This window comes from Patella vulgata, chromosome 6 (genome assembly GCF_932274485.2).
Source record: "Patella vulgata chromosome 6, xgPatVulg1.2, whole genome shotgun sequence".
NCBI lineage: Eukaryota > Metazoa > Mollusca > Gastropoda > Patellidae > Patella > Patella vulgata.
The window spans coordinates 45830153-45852402 of NC_065884.2; the positions used below are offsets into that span (position 1 = coordinate 45830153).

Genomic DNA, 22250 nt, shown 5'->3' on the forward strand with positions numbered 1-22250 from the left:
TAAATGAACACCTCGTTGGGGTCTTACTTTTACAGAAGTTTTCTGCAACAACAGAATGAGCAACAAGTAGAAAAGCTTTGCTCCAAAGCTTGTGTGATATTTAGTATGGAAGTTGTAAAATATAAAAATTGGATGTTGTACCATAACCCTATGAAAATTACCAACTGCACATCTGAGCATAACCATCAACTCATGTTTATCTGCATTTCAAAAGATAGTAATTATATTCTAATGATATTCAAAAAAATCAATGATATTAACTAATTAATTAATAGAGATTCCAAATGTTGTTATGAATTCTACATAGACTGTTTCTATTTTCTTAAATCAGTAGTCTCAGGCCTAATAATGTGAAAAGAATCTGCCCCAAAGCCTGAAAATCTGTCTATAATAACATGTCATTTTTGAACGAACATAGGCCTGTTGTATATTTTCAGTTCAATATAGTTTTTGCTCACACAGGTCTTCAGAGCACTAGAAGAATACCCACAAACTTATGTCCAATGTTTGGATTAAACCCATGACTTGCATTGATAACAATGATTTAAAGAGAATGCATTAGAGAGGCATTATTAAAGAGCTAAATCTGCCTATTGCAGGTCTTTATTTAGGCCTTATATGTTATATAAATTATTAATTAGATATTTATTAACATGACAAGACCATAAGCAACTCTCTAGGCCATCAGATGGCTCCGATTTTAAGTAGATTAGAACGGATCGGCCATTTAATGATTTAATTCAAAAAAGGAGAAGCGGGGTTAAGTCTCAAACAACCAGATTGGTGGGTACAAAACAATCAATGCACACATCTTGACTAAACTACAAACATTGATAACTTTGCTCAGAATAAAGTAATTTGAAGGAAATATTCAATATATTCATTTTGCATGATCTATTTTGACCTATTATAGCAAGAAGGCCAGCTCTTTATCTAAATCTTACATTACGTATCTTTAAGACCACATGACAACCCCGCTCCCAATAATTTAGCTTGGCTTGGATTCAGTCAGAAGGCCCATTCATTTGGTTCACGGCAAATACAGATGATGACAGACTAGTTACACAAGTGAGCAGCATACATCTATTAGAGATTCAACAAGACAGGGCCCCCGATTCCTAGAAAATTCTTAATGTAAGAAACTTTATAAAATACCGTCTCTTGAAAATTCGCATGACCATTCTTATGTTAGCATAAGTCAAGAATGATTCAAAGCATATTGTGACTGGTAAACTGAGACTAGGGTGCTCTCTAACTTTGGTATGCGAATTACATCATAAATTGGTCGGTTGCACAGTGTTATAAATAGATCAATGACATTAACTTCCTGGCAAATGGTTGATTTAGATCCAGAAATGAAATGGGGTTTAACGTCCTACTGTTCTGCTCCGAACTGGGCTAATACAGTGTGCTATGAGGGAAATTTTGCCCGGACAGCGGTACTACGGCCTACTCTTATATCGAATTCCAACTGTCAAGGGATCTTTTTTGTGCACGCCAATGTGTACACGGGAGCTTGGTTTTTCGTACCATCCGAACGACTAGACAGCTGTCCTTGTCAGGTCCTCCATCCTGCATCACTGACGAGGGATAACCAAGCCGGAAATTTTGGATGAACTTTCTCGGCAAATGCAGGGATCAAACACCCGACCTCCAGGCTAGCGAGCCAATGTCTTACCCACTTAGCCACCGTAATCCTCCGATTTAGATGCATTTGAGATGTCCCCTATACACATATAAAATGCACCACAAGCTAAAAAAAAACAAAACGCAAGCACATGCAAACAGATGGAAAAATTGTGAGATCGCCTGATCTTAAAGTAGCCCATGTTTGTGTTGTTTACTAATTGGCAAATAAATAAAATGGTTTCAGGGTAGAAGTGAAATTTTCTAACTATAGCATTCTTCTCAAGAATATGTTTCCAAAGGATTTTCTCTGTTTTTCAATTGTCTCTTTGGTATCAAAAGATGTAGGAAATACCTCTACGGTCAGTCACCTTGTTTGAAGAAGAAACTTAAGGTTGGTAAGCAAGCCGTATACCTTGCTTGGGATTTTTGCTTTATAGATTGACAATGTTTAAGAACAAAGTTGTGCTTAAGTATTTTCTTGGAACACATAAGGCCGTGCTTGTGCTTAACCCGAAGTCTACATACAATCTAAGCACAAGAATGTTCTTAAGAATTTTGTGGGAACACAAAATAAGGTAAGTTTACTTAAATGCAAAGTCTACTTAAAATCTAAGCACAAGAACGTGCATCAGAATTTTCTAGGAACCAGGCCCTGTAGTTTGCAAGGGATACCGATGGTGCTAAAATCACGCTCAGAGCAGTTAAAGATACGTTCACATGTACAAACTGGGTGATTTGATGATGTATTTGGACTAATAACATATTCAAACTAATTAATCTATCAAATTTTTTCTTCAAATCCTTCTCAAAACACTGTTTACGCTAGGGAATACCTCTGCTATAAAAAAATCTATTAAACGAGGTCATTTGTGTCCCTTGACTTAGCTGACGAACTACCTAGCAACGGGTGCAAAGAATTCATTGCATACACAAGACAATCGCTATCCATTTATCATAAATATCAAAGACTAATTAAATTCTCGGATTATCCACTGCCCACGTCTTTTTCCATGATTTTTTATCTCAGCAAGTGTTGTACGTCTAACTCTTCATAAAGTTTATCAACATGTATATCAAGCACTCAATCTCCGCGTGCAACCTTTGACGTCACGCGAGCAGACATTCCTAATCGCCGGGCTGCTGATTAGGGAAACCCATACATTTTTGTCCTGTATGTGCTCCATAAGTGTTTTTCAGGTAATCCAGTATTCTTCTAGTAAGATTGGATATTTCGACTTTCCATATATACCAAAATTGCCATACTTTTATTGGAAATAACAACCTGATAAATACTTTTCTGGGAACGTATCTTTAAGTGACCCTCTTATTTAAATTAATAAAACCTCTGATATCTCTTCTTCAAATTTAATGTTCTTGAAATAAGGGATTACTGTTTTACAATATGAAAGTTTTGGTTGAGCAAAAACATTAAACATTTAAAGCATCAACAAATACATAGTTAAAATATTTTATTTACAATCCAATTTCATATTTCCAAAACAGAATTTATATTTTACAATTTGAAATCTTTTCTGATTGTGCAGATTTTTTAAAAAATAAAGATTATACTGAATTGTTTAATATAATTTAGTCCATTTCCATAGAAAATTCTTTGTTCATTTTGTCACAGGTTATCAGAGTAGAATAATATGTTATTGGAAGATAAGGGAACACTAAAAATCAATGTTTATTTTCTTCTAATTTCTGTAACATTTCATCTGCATCTTCACTGGTTTTAACCCGGATTAGCATAGGTGTTGGTGTGTTACTGGTGTCTTTTGGATCTATTGGAGGGTTAGGTATACAAACTATAAATATATTGTTCTTTCCTTGTCGTTTTGTGGGTATAGCAGATGATAACATTATATTGAGTAAGATATTTCCTGAAAACAGAAAGTAATGTTGATTAAATAAATCTAGATCACATCAAAATCTCGTAAAACAAAGCAGAGTATTATTAGAAGGAGAGAAATGGGATTTAACTTGGACATTTTGGGACAATCCCTGTAATTCCTTTTTTTCAAAAACACATGGCTACTTAATTAGCAGTTGGAGAAAACCAGAGCAAAGTAACAAGGTTAGGCAGATAAATTTTTTTTTTGGTCAGTTTAGATTGGAAACTGCAGCATATCTCACCATTATTCCATACACGCCCAGCTTTCTGATAAGATAATAAAGCCTAGGATCACATTTGCCAAGCTAATGTGATCTCTGGCTGACCCTACTTTTGACGACTTTCTTGGTAGTACAGATTTTTTACAGTCTCTATTAACCAGACTGTTTCTTTCAAATGGTTAATTGTATTGTTGAACCAATTTGATACCAGCGGTTGCCAGGCAAGATACGCCCACATTTTGCAAGAGATAGATAGAGAACAAGTTTAGAAACCAGTGGCTGCCAGGCAGGATACCCCCACATTTTGCAACAGATGGATAGAGAACAAGCTAAACAAAAAGCGATTTTCGTACAATCAGGGGCCATAATTCAGGAAGTTACGATCCGATATGCGCAAATATCGAAAGGAACCAAGATCTTTGGCTTTTAAACTTACATTTCAAGTTTCATCAATATTAGAAGAAAATTGTCACCTCTAGAGGGTTCACAACCTTGATATACCATATTTTTACGCTATTTGAGTACGAGGGCCGACCATTTTGTCTGTCAGTTCTAGTCCGAGTTTCACGAAATTCGAACTCAACCATCCTTAGGGGGTAAAGGTGATATATTCAAATGTTATTTTAAATCGGATAATAATTGTGACCTCTAGAGGGACCTCAAGCTAAAAATACGATTTTTCGTACAATCAAGGACTATAATTCAGGACGTTACAGTCTGATATGCCCGAACATTGAAAGGAACCAAGATCTTTGGGTTATAAACATGTATTTCAAGTTTCATTAAAATCGAATAAAGATTGCGAACTCTAGATAACCTTGATATAGCATCATTTTTGCACTAATTGCGTACAAGGGTTGGCCATTTTGTCCGGCAGTTTTGGTCTGATTTTCATGAAATTCAAACTCAACCAACATTACTGTGCAACGGTGATATATTCATTTTCAGTTAACTCTCCTTTTATAATTATGTAATGTCTGAAATATATAGCAGGAGGCAATCAACCTAATAAATAATGCAAATAGGCATTTTATAAGACCAGCTCTTTAGCCGTCTCTCTGTTCTCCATTAAACGGAAGCAGTTGCTCCGGTGATACAGCACTGCACAGGTCCATCCGAGACTTATTTTGTGTCCCGGTCCCTGATGACTATATAATAGGAACATCCGCACAATTTCACTTAAGCCTGATGAGTTCGAACTTTACGAAACTAGTCGCTTTGTGAGAGAAATCTGAGACAGCTACTCACCACTCATAGATTTCTAATGTTAATATGACAGATCATTGATCTGATATGAAAGATAACATGGTTTACTGACAGAAATATTTTTACGCACATTCAGTTTACTAAAGCTTACACTTATTAGCAGGAAAAATATGATGTAAATAAATACCTAAATTTGTATCAGCTCGAACAATAACCTGAGATTTTCCATCATCCAGTTGTTTTATATGTAAATTACCTACACCCCGATCTTTCCAATTACCATCTTTCTGATAAAATAGTTTACATCTAAAAAATAACAAAAAGAAGATAACATTATTTCTACAAAATCTTAACAAATATACATCACATAGTTCATTTAATTTCTAGGAACGGGAAATATGTTTTAATCTTTTCTCAGGTTTGTTTGTTGCCGAACTATTTGAATACCAATTCCTATATTCTGTAAACATGTTGGTTTAATAACCTAATTAGTTATGCCAACCTAGATTGTGTATTCTATTACATGTATATCTATACCTTTTTTGTGAAGAAAATCATTAAATTATATATATATATTTTCAGAGGATATAATTGATCATAGGGGTGCTCAGAATTTGTTAACTTAGCAACAATAGAAAATGTGTTTAGATTAGATGAATGATTTTTTTTTTTTATCAAAGTCATTCAATTCTCAAATACATTTCACTCAATTTGTTGATAGTTCATTTATTGTTGGTGAAATATGTCAACTGGACATAAACCCCCTTTTTATACTTCACATTTTTTATGTTCACATTTTGTCTGTGTATATTGCCCATTGTAACCATGCACAGAATTTTATAATCAAATACTCTTGGAACGCCACCCTTTCTACAATGCTAACTGACCGTATATCTTTAGCACATCAATGCAATTTTTTATTCATTATAATGAATGGAGCAACTCCTATTTCCTTTATTATTACCTTTTTGTGTAAACTGACCCTTCTTCATTTATTTCCTGAGTTTCAACTTTTGGAGGAACATACTCTTCTTCTTCATCTAAAATCATAAAAAAAACAGCGGTTGCAAGGCAAGATACGCCCACATTTTGCAAGAGATGGATACAGAACAAGAAAAACGTGATTTTCCGTACAACCAGGGGCCATAATCCAAGAAGTTATGGTCCAATATGCGGGAATATAGCAAGGAACCAAGATATTTGGGTAATAAACATGCATATCAAGTTTCATCAAAATCAGATAAAAATTGTGACCTCCCGGGTGTCCACAAGCTAAACCATGATTTTTCGTACAAACTGGGGCCATAATCCGTGAAGGTACGATTCGATACATGCCAATATCGAAAGGAATCGAGATCCTTGGGATATAAACCTACATTTCAAGTTTCATCAAAATCAGATAAAAATTGTGACCTGTCTAGTGGCCACAAACAAATTGTGTCCACATGTGGGCATGTAATAAAAATGATGTTAATAAACTTGTTCAACACATATTATTAATATCTACATAGGTGAGATTCTAGCCAGACAGTAATAACAGAACATGAAACAAACGAAGTTTCATGGCTGGAAAAGAAAAGATAGGAATGTTAATGTTAAAGATAGGTTACCAGTCAACGAAACATACGCCCACAGCAACTAAATCGTCCGAGCAGTCAACAAGGGTCGTCGCATATCTAAGCTTTTGTAGGTAATGGGGGACATGTACTAGACAATATCATACAAATCAGATTATACTTTTCGTCCTTTGAGGGTTCACAAGGTCCTACAAACTGAAACAAAGGCCATAACTCTGGAAGTAATATATAAAAGTTGTTGAAATTCGACAGCCTTTTTCATTTTACTAATTTAAATAATGCATATAAATTTCATACAGATTGGATGATGACTTGTCATTTGAGCGTTTACATTGTTCAACAAAGTAAAATAAGGTCTGTAACTCGAAAATAAAATGAAATGAAATGGGGTTTAACATTCTACTGTTCTGCTCCGAACTGGTCTATTGAAGACAGGTATATGCCATACAGTGTGCTATGAGGGAAATTTTGCTCGGACAGTGGCACTACAGCCTACTTTTATATCGAATTTCAACTGTCAGGGATCTTTTAAGTGCACGCCAATGTGTACACCGGACCCGTTTTTCGTCCCATCCGGACGACTAGACAGCTGTCCTTGTCAGACCCTCCGTCCTGCCTCACTTACAAGGGGGAACCACGCAGGGATCGAACACACAACCCCCAGGCAAGCGAGCCAGCGTTTTACCCACTTAGCCACCATGACCCCCTCCGTAACTCGAGAAGTAATTATTGGAAATTTCTGAAAATCAATCGGCTTCTTCGTTTCACTAATTTAAATGATGCATATAAATTTTATACAGATTGGATAATACCTTTCATCATTCGTGGGTTCACAAGGTTCAACAATGTTAAACAACTCGAGAAGTAATTATTGGAAATTGCTGACAAATTCAATATGCTTCTTTATTTCACTAATTTACATAATGTGTATAAATTTCATACAGATGGGAAGATAACTTTTGTCGTTAGAGCGTTCACAGTGTTCTACAAAGTGAAACAATGGCCATAACTCTAAGACATATTTAATAGAAATTGCTCAAATTCCATAGGCTTCTTCGTTTCACTAATTTAAATAATGCATATAAATATACAGATCGGATGGTAACTTGTTGTTAGAGCGTTCACAGGGTTCGACAAAGTGAAACAAGGGCCATTACTCTAGACGTAAATTGCTGAAATTCAATAGGATTCTTCGTTTCACTAATATTGGGGATGTACATAAATATCATACAGATTGGATGATAATTGTTGTCGTTAGAGCGTTCACAAGATGCAATAGATGCAATAAAGTGAAACATGGGCCATATCTCCAGAAGACATTAACGGAAATCATTGAAATTAAATAGGCTTCTTGATCTCACTAATGTAAACAACATATATCAATTTCAAAACAATCCATGTGGAATAAAAAAGTATAGAGATTTTTACCTGTTTTTGCAGTTGTCACAGTTGGGTTTGTGGCTTGCTTTACTGCGAAAGAAAAGCCTGAGCTACCAAAACCCGAGCTTGTTATACTCTTGTCAGTAGAGGTATTAGCAGATGGAAATGTAAAACCACTTATTGATGTTTTAGTAAAACCCCCAAATGTACTATCTGTAATAAATAAATGTATAGTTAAAATCCAAAAATGTGAGTTGGCAATATAAATGAACTTTGATAACCTTGTGTATTTCTCCGCTTTTCAACCTCGCTGACTGATGAATAGCCATTTAGCTGACTGATGAATAGCCATTTACCAGTAAATAGAAAAGGCTTTTGCAAATCATTTACGGTGTGTATCCAAGTTAATATTCATAAGATTGTATGAAGATGAAAATTGTTGATTTATGAGGGCTGGCTGAAAAATTCTAGGCCTATCTGTGAAAGACCTGTATTAAGTCAATAGTTTCCATTTATTTTTCTACATAATAGTCCCCTTTGAGGTGTACCAGTACACACTTTTGCCAACGAAGTTGCAAGGCCTGGATGCTGTTCAGGAAGAACATTTTCTTCTGCCACACCAAAAAAGTCATTCACAGCTGACATGACGTTATCATTACTAGGCTAGTTTCTTTTTTATTTTTGGAAACAGATGGAAATCGGACAGGGTCAAATTGGGTGAGTAAAGTGGATGGCCAATAAGTTTGAAGCCACAATCATGGATCGCTGACATGGCAATCATTAGAGCATTGTCTTGGTGGAACAGGATGCCTTTTGTGAGCCTTCCCCGTCGCTTAGCTTTGATAGCCTTATGCAACTGTCTCCCTAGGTCAGCATAATAAATTCCATTGATAGTCTGGCCTTTTTCAAGATAGTCAATCAGCAGAAATCACTTGGAATCACCTTTCCAGTAGAGCAGAAGGAACTGACTTGGCTTTTTTTTGGGGGGTGTCTGGCGAATCTGGATGCTTCCATTGTTTAGACTAAATTTTGGATTCTGGTTGAAAGTGATGAATCCAGGTCTTATCCATGGTAACAAATCTGGTTAAAAAATTATCAGGATTTGCTTCAAAACGGAGCAGATTGTCACAGGATGTCAGGAATCTAACCGTTTCTGATCCACAGTCAAGAGCTTTGGCACCCATCTTGCAGAAACTTTTGTCATTCCTAACTCACTAGCGATAATGTGCTCAAAGAGATGCCCACAACATTGGCAATATGAAGAGTGGTCAATCGTCGATCAGCATCACCATGTCATGCACCCGGACGTGGTAATGCTTTCTTGAATGGTTGTTGTTGAATGGCCTTCCAGGACAAGGGACATTGTCATGGCTCTCTCTGCCACACTTATATTCCACAGCCCACTTTGTTAAAGTGGAAAAGGATGGAGCATCATTCCATGTCCGCACGTATCTGTATTGGGGTTAGTCCTCTCAGTTGCAGATACTTGATGACTGCTCTATAGCCAGTTTTGTCAATTTCTGCTGATTTCAATGTGTGAGTTCACAAGATGGTCTGGTATGAAGACAATAATAATATTACAGTTGCAGTTCTTATGTCTATGATTCATTCAATGATTGTATATTTAATTTGTTGATGGCAAAAGTTAGTTTTAACCCAATTGATCTATCCTTTTCAGGCTTTGAACTTTTTAGCCAGCTCTTATAACTCAAATACGACAGGATTTTCTTTTATCATGTACTGCACTAAAAGTCAAAACTTAAAAAAACAAGCCAACAGTGAGGCTGATGTCCCCCACCGAAATCCCAAAGTAAATAGATGACACATATTAATTTATCGCACATTTATTTTTTTCAAAAGTATCAAGCAATCAAACTGATTATCAAGTATACACTATGTTTCATCAAGTTATCTTCTCCCAAAGCATCGACCAATGAAATTGCTTAGCTCAGCTTAGCTTTAGCTCAAAATGTTAATCATTGAACTCAGTCAAATGAAAATCTACATCAAGTTTAAGCATTCTACCTTAATTAAAAGCAGAGTTGCTATGTTCCAAAGTCTTGACCAATCAAATTGCTTATCGCTCCTTAGCCTAAGCAGAAAATTCTCATCATCAAACTTAGTCAAAGTAATGATATAATGAATCTATACTTGGAGTTCCGTCACTCTCATTTAATTAAAACCAAAGTTATCTATCATGCCCCAAAGCATCAACCAATCAGACTGCTTATCTCTGCTTACTGTAAGCTGACAATGTTTATCATCGAACTTCATCAAGGCATTCACCTAATGAACGCCTACACCAAGTTCTACCTCAATTAGAAGATGAGTTATTGCATTCCAAAGTATCGACCAATCAAGTGCTTATCACTCTGCTTACCCTGAGCAGAAAAGGCTCACTATTGAACTTAGTTGAGGTATTGATGTGATAAAACTATAGACCACGTGTCCTCACTCTCAACTAGAACTAATGTTATCGTGTCCCAAAGTATCAACCAATCAAATTGCTTATCTCTGCTTACCCTAAGCAGACAATGCTCATCTTCGAATCCCATCAAGCCATTGCTCTAATAAACACCTACACCAAGTTTGAACTTTCTAGCTCAATTAGAAGGTAAGTTATTGTGTTCCAAAGTCTCGGCCAAATCAAATTGCTTATCGCTCTGCTTACCCTGACCAGAAAATGCTAATTATACATTTCATCACTCTCACTTAATTAGAACTAAAGTTATTGTGTCACAAAGCATCCACCAATCAAATTGCTTATCTCTGCTTACCCTAAGCAGAAAATGCTCATCTTCGAACTCCATCAAGGCATTGACCTAATGGAGAGTTATTGTGTCCCAAAAAGTGTGACGGACAGACAGGCGGACAGACAGACAGACCCATTTTCATAGTCCCCTGCTTTCTTCGAAAGGAGGGGAACAAAAAGTTCAAAACCAAATGGGGAAAATGATTATGACACTTTACACACTTCATTTACATACTATCACATGTTTATTCCAAGGACAGATTTAAGTCCATGAATTTGTATCCAGGAATCTGAGTCATTGATGTTAATTCATCATTTATTTTGGACCAAATATTGAACTTTCTGATCATCTGGAATTTTTAAGATGCGATGAATTGAAAATTTGTTAACACTGGGCATCCTCTGTAGATGATATAAACAAGTCAGTGTTTCATCTGATTGCATCAAAACCAGGAGATTATTTTGATTTGTTAAAATGCTAAATAATCAGTCTGAGTGCATTTTAAAGTGGATTAAACCAGCAAAAATCAGATACAGAGTTTTGTCTGTAAAATGAAAATGACGACCAATGGCTTTCAGCAAATTAAATGAAAATCATAAAGATGTAATACCCGTACATGTATGTACATTTTATATTCCAAAATGTGAATTAGAAAATTCCTGGGAATTTCTTAAAAAAAAAACACACACACATAATGGCACATTTATCAAATGGAATCAGAATTCTCATACCTTTTTTAGGAGAGTCTTCTTTTCTAAAACGAGGGTTGATACTAATCTCAGGATCACTGTCATCAGCATCTTTTTCTGTGTCTTTATTTTCTTTGTTATTATTGTTCTTTTGAATTTCTACTAAATGTTTTTGATAGTCATCAAATATAGGAGTTAAAATACAGTACGGATCACGTTCCACATGTTTCTGTAGCCAAGATAACAGGGATCTATTCAAACTTTTTAAAGAACTGTAGTAAGAAGAATCCGCTTTGTTGTTTCCTTTCAAAGGTTTGTTTCCTGTTTTACTGGATTCAACAGAAGTGGTTTGTGTATTAGAAAAAGCTGTAGAACCATACGTAACAGCAGGGATGGCTGTAGTAGTGAACATATTACTGCTCACCGGACTTGACTTTGGTGGGTTTATTTTAGCACCGAAACCACTGAATCCAGAAAATGCTCCACCTGAAGCCTGTTAAAGAGAAATGTTTTTGTCATATTTATTTCCAATAAGCATAATATCAAGTAGAGAGTAACAATTAATGCTGGGTCTTTTGTCAGCCGTGGAAAGTGGGTTGCCACATCCTGCGTATGACCCATGTACTCTTTTCTTACTACATATTTTGGAACGGCTTTTGATTGTCTAGTATTTGTAATTCTCTTCTTTGGCTTCCTTTTCACGTTGTGTATTTTCTTCTTACTATCTCAGTAATTAAGACATTTGTCTACTCACTAGTTAAAACGTTTGTCTTACCAGGAATAACAATGTATTAAAAGCAATAGTAGTCAAAAGGTGTGTTTTTAAATTGCACTTAAAACTTACAATGCTATCAGATAGTTTAATACTGAGAAATGAAATGAAATGGAGATTTATGGCACATCAGCTAAATGGTGTCAAACACATGAGGTAAGGTATTCAACAGAAAAGGAGAAGCGTAGAAAAAAGAGCGTTTACCATAAGATGTGGAAGGATAAAAGATGTAAACAAGTGGTTGAGACCGGAGTGTACAGGATGGAGTATATGTGTGGTTTAACGTTTGAGAGCGAGACATTAAGTAATATATTGAAACAGCACGAGGGACTACGCAATGTATTAAGCTTGAGACCATTAAAAAACTTAAAATACAGGCACTCGCACATGCTTTGCAATGAAATACGTCATGCGGGTCCAAAATTTCAACTAGCATAAATAATATATGCTTGGCACATTGAAATAATGGTATGCCAACATCAAAGGATGACGTCACATCTGTATTTTAAAGGGGACTTAAGGTAATCTGGCGAATTATCTGAATGTAATGTAGAGCAAGTAAGTATTTTGAAAGTGATACAGTGTGATATAGAAAGCCAGTGTAGATCATGTAAAACTGGAGTAATGTGATCAGTAGGTTTAGTTCTGGTAATGATTTGTGCTGCTTTATTCTGAATTTTCTGGAGGAGAGACAACTTATTAGCAGGAAGATTGCATAGAAGGGAATTACAGTAGTCCAAACGAGATGTAACAAGAGTATTCACAAGCATTTTACAGGTTTAATTGTCAATGAAGTTTCTTATAATATCCGGCCAATTTTATACAGCTGAAAATTTGTTGATTTACAGATAAGATGATATATGATTACCCATGTTAAATTTTCTGTCAAAATAAATACCTAAACATTCTTAGCAGGAGACACTTTACAATAAGGCAGGTTAATTGTTCTCATTTTTTTTAAATACAACATTTGGACTAGTCAAGGTATTTAGAACCTGGTATTATATTCACAAGAAACCAGCGGCTAGAAGGCAGGATATGCCCACATTTTGCAAGAGATGGATAGAGAACAAGCTAAAAACAATAAAAGCGATTTTTCGTACAATCAGGGGCCATAATCAAGAAAGTTATGGTCTGAAATGTGCAAATAACGCAAGGGACTGAGATCTTTGGGATATAAAGATATATATTAAGTTTCATCAAAATCGGATAAAAATTGTGACCCCTAGAGGGTCTACAACCTTTGTATTACATACTTTTACACAATTTGCGTACAAAGGGTGGCCATTTTGTCAGGCAGTTGTGTTTTGATTTTCCCGAATTTTAAACAGTTTTTAAAATCAGATAAAAATCAACAAGAAAAGAAGTCTGATAGCACTAAATATTTGCGTACAAGGAGCGGCCATTTTGTCTGTTAGTTTCAATTGGATTTGTATGAAATCCAAACTCAACCTTCATTGAAGTGTAACGGTGATATATTTAAATGTTTTTTTAAAATTGAATCCAAACGTGACTTCTAGAGGGTCCACAAGCTAAAAATGTGATTTTTCGAACAATCAGGGGCCATAATCCAGGAAGTTACAGTCCGATACATGCCAATTTCGAAAGGAATCAAGATCTTTGGGAGATACACCTATATTCCAAGTTTCGTCAAAATCGGAAATGAAATGGGGTTTAACGTTTCGTCAAAATCAGATAAAAATTGAGACTTGAAGAGTGTCCACAAACAAATTGTGAACGGATACACGGACAGGGGCAACGACAATATACGTCCACATGAAAATGTGGGTGTATAAAAAAAGGTCACCATTATAAATACTTTTTGTCGAAAATGGTCGCCTTTTTTTAAAAAAAAAATAAAGAAAATAACTATGAATTTTTTTATTTTTTTTTTTCACATTCATGGGTAAAATTAATCTTATATATAGTATTGTCTCTAGAATAGTCCAAGTTCACATTTCCAATATCAATCCACCTTATTTCACAACTACCAACTTGAAACAAGATGAATCACAATTGCTCAAGTGCTTGACAAAGTTTGACAACCGGAGGACCTGGAGAAAACCTACGAGGTTGGACAGGCTGCAAGCGGGAATCGAAACCACGCCACTTGACTCAATGACAAACCTTATGATGCAATGCACACGCGTTAACCATTCGCTGGCCCCCCCTATCTATACCAGACTCAATACCAACCGTTTCATTAGGATTTCTTCTCTTTGCCTTCTTCATCTGTCGATGTTTCAAGATATCTTTACTGGCCTGGGTAAATATTCCTGCCTTAAATCAATCAATAAAATATATAAATACACTTGTCAGTCATGATCATAAACACAATTTCAAGTTTTTCATAAGCAATTTGAATTCTAGATATAAGCTTAACATGTAAAGACTGACTGTTGTATTTTAAAGCCAGGCTTTATTGTGGTAACAATGTATTTAATAATTCAAAATTTAAACTATAGTCTTATCTATTCTATTCTATTACCTCTTCAGGTTCATCCTCATGATCCCAGTTTCTATCAGTTAATTCACTAGTAGCATTTCTCTTTGCCATTCTTATAAAATGAACCTGCAGTGACCTTCGACTAAATCACAAAAATCCTGTATTCCTACAGAAAAAAAAAATAATATACAAAATTCTCAATCTGGTGACACAGTGTTAGTAAATTATGTATCAGAGTCATTCCATGTCAAATAATGAATTTTCTATGTTTTTGATATTAAGTAAAACCATCGGCTGCCAGGCAGGATACGCCCACATTTTGCAAGAGATGGATAGAGAACAAGCTAAACAAGCCAACAGTGAGGCTGATGTCCCCCGCCGAAATAGGAAAATAATTAGAGGACACATATAAATTTATCACAAATTATCTTTTACAAAGTATTGAACAATCAAACAGTATATCTTTACTTATAGTCTAACAATCAAAGTAGGAGAGTTATTGTTTTCCAAAGTCTCGACCAATCAAATTGCGTATCGCTCTGCTTACCCTGAGCAGAAAATGCTCATTATCAAACTTAGTCAAGGTATTACTGTAATGAAACTATACACCAAGTTTCATCAATCTCACTTAATTAGAACTAAAGTTATCGTGTCCCAAAGCATCAACCAATCAAATTGCTTATCTCTGCTTACCCTAAGCGGAAAATGCTCATCTTCGAACTCCATCAAGGCATTGACCTAATCAACACATACACCAAGTTTGAACATTCTAGCTCAATTAGGAAGAGAGTTATCGTGCCCCAAAGTATCAACCAATCAAATTGCTTATCTCTGCTTACCCTAAGCGCAAAATGCTCATCTTCGAACTCCATCAAGGCATTGACCTAATAAACACATACACCAAGTTTGAACATTCTAGCTCAATTAAAAGTTATCGTGTCCCAAAGCATCAACCAATCAAATTGCTTATCTCTGCTTACCCTAAGCGGAAAATGCTCATCTTCGAACTCCATCAAGGCATTGACCTAATCAACACATACACCAAGTTTGAACATTCTAGCCCAATTAGGAAGAGAGTTATCGTGTCCCAAAGCATCAACCAATCAAATTGCTTATCTCTGCTTACCCTAAGCGGAAAATGCTCATCTTCGAACTCCATCAAGGCATTGACCTAATAAACACATACACCAAGTTTGAACATTCTAGCTCAATTAGGAAGAGAGTTATTGTGTCCCAAAAAGTGTGACGGACAGACAGACGGACAGACAGACGGACAGACAGACGGACGAACCCATTTTAATAGTCCCCTGCTTTCTTCGAAAGGCAGGGGACAAAAACAAACGGGATTTTTTTTACAATCAGGGGCAATAATCCAGAAAGTTATGGTCTTAAATGCGCAAATATCAAAAGGGACTGAGATCTTTGGGATATAAAGATATGTTTTAAGTTTCATGAGAATCAGATAAAAATTGTGACCTGTAGAGGGTCGACAACCTTCGTATTGCATACTTTTACACAATTTGCGTACAAAGAGCGGCCATTTTGTCGGGCAGTTTCATTTCGATTTTCCTGAAATTCGAATTCAACCTTCATTATGGTGGAATGGTGAAATATTTAAACAGTTTTTAAAATCGGAAAAAAAATTGTGACCTCTAGAGAATCCGCAAGCTAAAAATGCGATTTTTCGAACAATCAGGAGCCATAATCCAGGCAGTTACGTTCGTATATACGCGATTATCAAAAGGAACCAAGATCTTAGTGTGTAATGGTAATATATTCACATGTTTTTTTTAAATCAGATAAAAATTGTGACTTCTACAACAAGCTAAAAACATGATTTTTCATACAATCAGGGGCCATAATTCAGGAAGTTACCATCCGATATCCCCGAATATCGAAAGGAACCAAGATCTTTGGGTTATAAACATGCATTTCAAGTTCCATCAAAATCAGATCAAAATTGTGACCTCTAGAGGGTCCACAACTTTGATATATCAGATGTTTACACTAATTGTGTACGAGGGGCGGCCATTTTGTCTGGCAGTTATGGTCCGATTTTCACGAAATTCGAACTCAACCAAAATTACGGTGTAACAGTGATATGTTTGAACGTTTTTTTAATATACTAGTGATATACTAACTAAAACGTTTTTTTAAATCGGATAAAAATTATGACCGCTATAGGGTCCACAAGCTAAAAACACGATTTTTTTGTACTATCAGGGGCCATAATTCAGGAAGTTACGGTCCGATATGCGTGAATATCGAAAGCATCAGAGATCTTTGTGTTATAAACTTACATTTCAAGTTTCATCAAAATCAGAAGAAAATTGTGACCTCTAGAGGGTCCACAACCTTGATATACAATATTTCTACGATATTTGAGAACTAGGGGCGGCCATTTGTCTGTCAGTTTTAGGCCAATTTTCACGAAATATGAGCTCAACCATCATTAGGGTGTAATGGTGATATACTAAAACGTTTTTTTAAATCGGATAAAAATTATGACCTCTATAGGGTCCACAAGCTAAAAACGTGATTTTTCGTACAATCAGGGGCCATAATTCATTCATGAAGTTTCGGTCCGATACATGCCAATATCGAAAGCAACCAAGATCTTTTGGAGATAAACCTATACGTCCACATGAAAATGTGGGCGTATAAAAATTGTGACCTCTATAGGGTCCACAAGCTAAAAACGTGATTTTTCGTTCAATCAGGGGCCATAACCCATGAAGTTTCGGTTCAATACATGCCAATATCTAAAGCAACCGAGATCTTTTGAAGATAAACCTATATTTCAAGTTTTGTCAAAATCGGAAAAGAATTGTAACGTGTAGAGTGCCCACAAACAATTGTAGACGGACGTCCGGACAGGGGCGACGACAATATACGTCCACATGAAAATGTTGGCATATAAAAATTGTGACCTCTATTGGGTCCACAAGCTAAAAACGTGATTTTTCGTACAATTGAGGGCCCTAATCCATGAAGTTACAGTCCAATACATGCCAATATCGAAAGGAAGCGAGATCTTAGGGAGATAAACCTACATTTCAAGTTTTGTTGAAATCAGATAAAAATTGTGACCTCTACAGTGTCTACAAACAAATGTGTGACAGTCGGATAGGGGTGAAAACAATATACGTTCACATGAAAATGTGGGCATATAAAAATAGTAGTTTCAAAACATCGGAAAGGGTACCCCTATTCAAAAAGTCATATCTCAGTCAATATTAATGCTCGAGTCATATAACTTTGCAGTTTTGTATAATGTTGCAAGTATTATAACATATAATTTTTTAACTTTACAACTTTCTGAGAATTTTGTTCACTTGACATGGAATAGCCCACCATGTATAATACATATGTAGATACATATTATTGTCTTGTCAAAAGTGAGAGAATTGAATTTATTACCACAGTAAAAGGCATTATGCAAGAGCTAACTCTGCCTATTAGTCTTGTGTCTGGCTTCAACAGATAATTTTTTCTATAGACATTTATTCACATGACAAGGCCATAATCAACTCTCTAAACCATCGGATGGCTTAGATATTGAGTGGATTAGACAATCCATAATATTACTGCCACTCACGGAAACAAACAATTTGAAGAATGAAAATCAAGACCTCGTTTATTATCGTGGCAATGGTACAAGTACTTGGTAATCTAGAATATTAATTTCTCTTATCCAATAGAAATTTCCTACACGATAAACCTTGGATAAACCGCACAATGAAGAAAACGCCGCTGCAATGAATTTTTTACCACATGTGTACTATTCCATTCAAAATATTTTTTACCAATCTTTATTCAACTAAATTTATGAAAATATTTAATTTCATATCACAATTTATTTATCATTTTTCATACAATTAACTTTTAAAAAATTCTATAATTTGTTCTATTATTATTATTTATAGTCCAATCTAATCCTTTTACACTGTTAATTTCAATAATCTTCTGTTTTTAAAAAATCATTATTTGGACATCGTATAAATTTTTAAATTCGGTGACATCACTACTATTGTGTATATATATATATATATAAAGGCGAAACAGGATTTATTAATTGTATCATTTGAACCAGCGGTTGTATCACCTGAAACGTTATGAAGAATAAACCACTTCTTGTTGCAACTTAAATCTGTTTGTACTACTGTTGAGCGGGGATTTTTATATTTTCATATTCATTTTTTTTTATCTAATATTTTTAAACTATTTTAGGGAGAACAGTCAGCTTTTTCTATATCCTACACAATGCATCTTTAAGATACATGTGGGCCTACTGTGTATAGAACTTCTAGGAATAATATTAATTAATCTATACTAATATTTGTGACTGTCGTTTGTTTGTCTGTCTGTTTGGGGTTGGCGTCTGAAATTTGGGGTATAGGGGTAGCTCGGACCGGGGAGTAACATAGGCCAGGTGGCGTTAGTCTACCACTTCCGGTTTCGGGGGTATGACCCCCAGACTTTTCAGGTTTGGCGGCAACACTAGGTCTGCCCCGAGTCTGAAATTTGGGGTATAGGGGAAGCTCGGACCGGGGAGTAACATAGGTCAGGTGGCGTTAGTTTACCACTTCCGGTTTCGGGGTTATGACCCCCGAGCAAGCCGGGCATTCTGATAGTAAACTATAAAGCCAAAAGACTTTCAGCTACTATATTATTATATTCAGTCCTTCACGTTTAAGGGGAGCTTTCGCTCCTTCTCCTGTCGACGCATGTCGGCTTTCCTTCGAAGGAGTCATTAAAGACTCCTGCAAATTAGCTAAATCACTCTCCTAAATATTAAGATTAATAAACTACTTTCAGTTTTTGTTTACTTTTAAACTGCATATATTCAAGGTATCAGGAGTTTTTTTATGGCTCCCGCACAATTTTATAAACATGAAGGACTGTATATTCCTCTTTATTAAATGTATTTTCATTGTCAAAAGTCACTACACGTATGTTCCTCATGGCCTTAAATCAGGGTTGTAAAAATCCACTAGCCCGCCCCCGGGGCTACCAAAAATAACTTACGGGCTAGTGATCTATTTAGCCGTACTAGTCCTGGGCTAGTGCCCTTTCACTGGTTTGTGAATTAAACTAGTGACGATATAGATAAATAAACTGTAAAACATCCCATATTTATTTTTCCAATTCCAAGGAAAACTCAGTCATAACAACGGACTTTCTACTTTGAGCGGATTGGACATGTTTTGTACCTCTTCTATTCATTCATTCATCACATTTCATTTCTCCATCTTGCACGCTTTGACAGGTCATGTATAAACCATCCGAAATAAGCTTGATTTTAAAAAAAAAGCCTCGCTCATACTTTATAAGATTAGTTTTGACATAAATATTTGAAAGCATACCTTTGTATTTTTAAATACAAAATAATTTTGATTATTTAACATGTCAGGTATTTCCAAAGAATTTACTACATGTGATCACTACACACAGGCTATGCTGAATGGTACCAGTGACCCGTATGTCGTCAACTTTGACCCTATGGGCACACAGCATCAGCTTGAGTGATAATATAAACAATTTTACTATCCTGTCTATTTTAATATTATATCAGCACATCAAACTGATTTGTTTCATTTGGACACTGTTTATAGAGTTACCAGGTTAATAAATACTGTAAAACAATTAATTTCATGTGATATATTACAAATGAAAAGTGCCACCTGAAGTATTTATGTGAAAGAAATCAATGCTGTGGTGGCTACCATTCCTGGGTTTGACGGTCAGATATAATATGAAAACGAATATCGGTTTGTAATTTTTCTAACCGTTTCACCAGTGCAACCAAACCGTGGCCGGTTAACCAAGTAGCGGTATACATCCTTAATTATTTGGCAGACAAGTCTACGATCTATATCAAAAAAGATAGGTAAGGGAACGAAACATATACCCAAATATTGAAGATTAAATCTTGTACCTTGTCCAACTATGGACTAGTTGAAATTAATGCCGGGATTAGTGTCTAACAGTAGACTAGTACTAGCCTTGGGCTAGTGGTAGGGTGGCCCATGTACTCTACAGAAATAAAGTCCACCGCTGATAGTTCGAGACTACCACTGAAGCGTGCACATTCGCCGTAGCGAGACCAACTTTCTGACAGTATGATACTGCACGTGCAATTTTCTACAAATCTATCAACTATTACAGCCGTAAAAAAATTATTGTTGACGATTTTGAATAGCAGTGAAATTAAGCTTCTTGGTTTATTACAGCAGATTTAGAAATTACGTTCGTTTCATTTTTTAAATCGCTTTATCATTAACTGTACCGTTAAGAGCGGCATCTTTTGGTTTAGTACAAATAATATCTCTGAATCACTCGGGTTAGACAGGAACATGATACTAGCAATAGTTTCATTTTACTTTTACAAGGTTCTTAAAACGATTGTTGAGCTACCTAACGTGCTTATTTCTAAATTCAATTTCTTGTTCTAGCTTTCTGTTATGTTTCGTAAAAAAGTAGTCTTGATCATCCCGACCTGTCAATCAGACGTAGAATGGTCGATAGACTGGTTAAGCGAGACTAATTTCAAAACAAGGGCACGTAACCTATCTTTTACTCAAAAGTGTCTGGATGTTATGGACGACACTTGGAACCAGTTTTCAGTCTATTATTTATAGATGATTAATGGTCATAGCTTATTAAGTACAACATGATCGTTTATTTAGTGACTATAATTGTGTGAAACTGATTTGAGGCTTGGCATATATATAAATATTGTGGCGTAATTGTCGAGATATATGGAGATATTTATTTATGGTGGGTCACCCTACTAGTGAATTCAAAATTTTTGTTACGGCCCTGCACTTAAACCCTTCACCATCTTTTGCTCACTTCGCTCTGTGAGTAAGGCACTGGCTAACTAAACCGGTAGGTCTGAGGTTCACTTCTGAGGAAGTTTCTCAGGATTTTTCGATGTGGATTCCCCTGGTCATTGTTGTAGGTCAGAAAACCTGACTAGTACCTACTAGTAGAGGAACAGTAACTAATCATTTGGATGAGACGGAAAACCTTAGTCCTGTGTAAACATTGCCGTGCATGGAAAAAACCCTCGAGTAGAAATAAGAATTGGTTGTAGAAGTGCCACTGATCAGACAAAATTTCTCTCATGTACACTGTATTGATCAAATATCATTGCAAGTTACATGTCATAGTAGAACCCACAAGCCACGGGCACAAATAAACTGGCCGTGGCACTAGGCTAACGCGTAAGGGACCAGTGAAGTCGCGGGGATGGTGGTTTTCGGGTTAAATCATAATGTTAAGTTTGACTTTAACTTCTGTACAGATAATCAAATGTCACACAATTCATTCTACGGTATAATAACGACAAGTTATAGTAACGGTTAAGCATTTGTTTCAGTATTACCGAAAATAAATTCTTTAAGTCATGCACTTATGGGGGCCGCCATTTTCCATAAAATCACTGAATTTGTGTTCATGCGCAAAGGTACTTTAAAATATTCCCAAATTTCGAATGATGGTATTTAAACAAAAATAATTTCTGTGGATCTCACCACTGTCTAGAACTATTGTATGCGTGTATATCTGACCATATTAGTCTAATTATAAATGTCATAGTCCTTTTCGAGATATTTATTTTCTTTTGAACTTTAAATAATTTGTTTTTACATCCGGGCCACTTCCATCGATAGTAGCCGA

General features: G+C 35.7%; 1 protein-coding gene across 2 annotated transcripts; it reads right to left on the reverse strand.

Annotated features, from left to right (window-relative positions):
• Positions 1-3083: 3083 nt before the first annotated feature.
• LOC126823710 (nuclear pore complex protein Nup50) lies at positions 3084-22111 on the reverse strand. 2 transcript variants are annotated; one of them, XM_050552669.2, is made up of 8 exons: positions 21958-22111; positions 14610-14733; positions 14318-14401; positions 11392-11842; positions 7956-8120; positions 5915-5990; positions 5138-5256; positions 3084-3512 (listed from the first exon to the last, which is right to left on the reverse strand). In XM_050552669.2, exons 2-8 carry the CDS (start codon positions 14676-14678, stop codon positions 3310-3312), a joined length of 1167 nt encoding a protein of 388 aa, XP_050408626.1. In that variant the 5' UTR covers positions 14679-14733; positions 21958-22111; the 3' UTR covers positions 3084-3309. The 2 variants fall into 2 exon arrangements, with proteins under 2 accessions (XP_050408626.1, XP_050408628.1); XM_050552671.2 differs by lacking the exon at positions 21958-22111 and adding an exon at positions 17988-18120.
• Positions 22112-22250: the final 139 nt, after the last annotated feature.

What these genes read in the sequence shown, in the direction of transcription:
- LOC126823710 (XM_050552669.2), bottom strand. Translation starts at nt 14,678, where the DNA reads ATGGCAAAGAGAAATGCTACTAGTGAATTAACTGATAGAAACTGGGAT. An exon ending in GGGTCAGTTTACACAAAAAG is followed by an intron (nt 5,257 to 5,914) that starts GTAATAATAAAG and finishes GTTATTTTTTAG; the next exon opens with ATGTAAACTATTTTATCAGA. An exon ending in TCGAGCTGATACAAATTTAG is followed by an intron (nt 3,513 to 5,137) that starts GTATTTATTTAC and finishes TTCTGTTTTCAG; the next exon opens with GAAATATCTTACTCAATATA.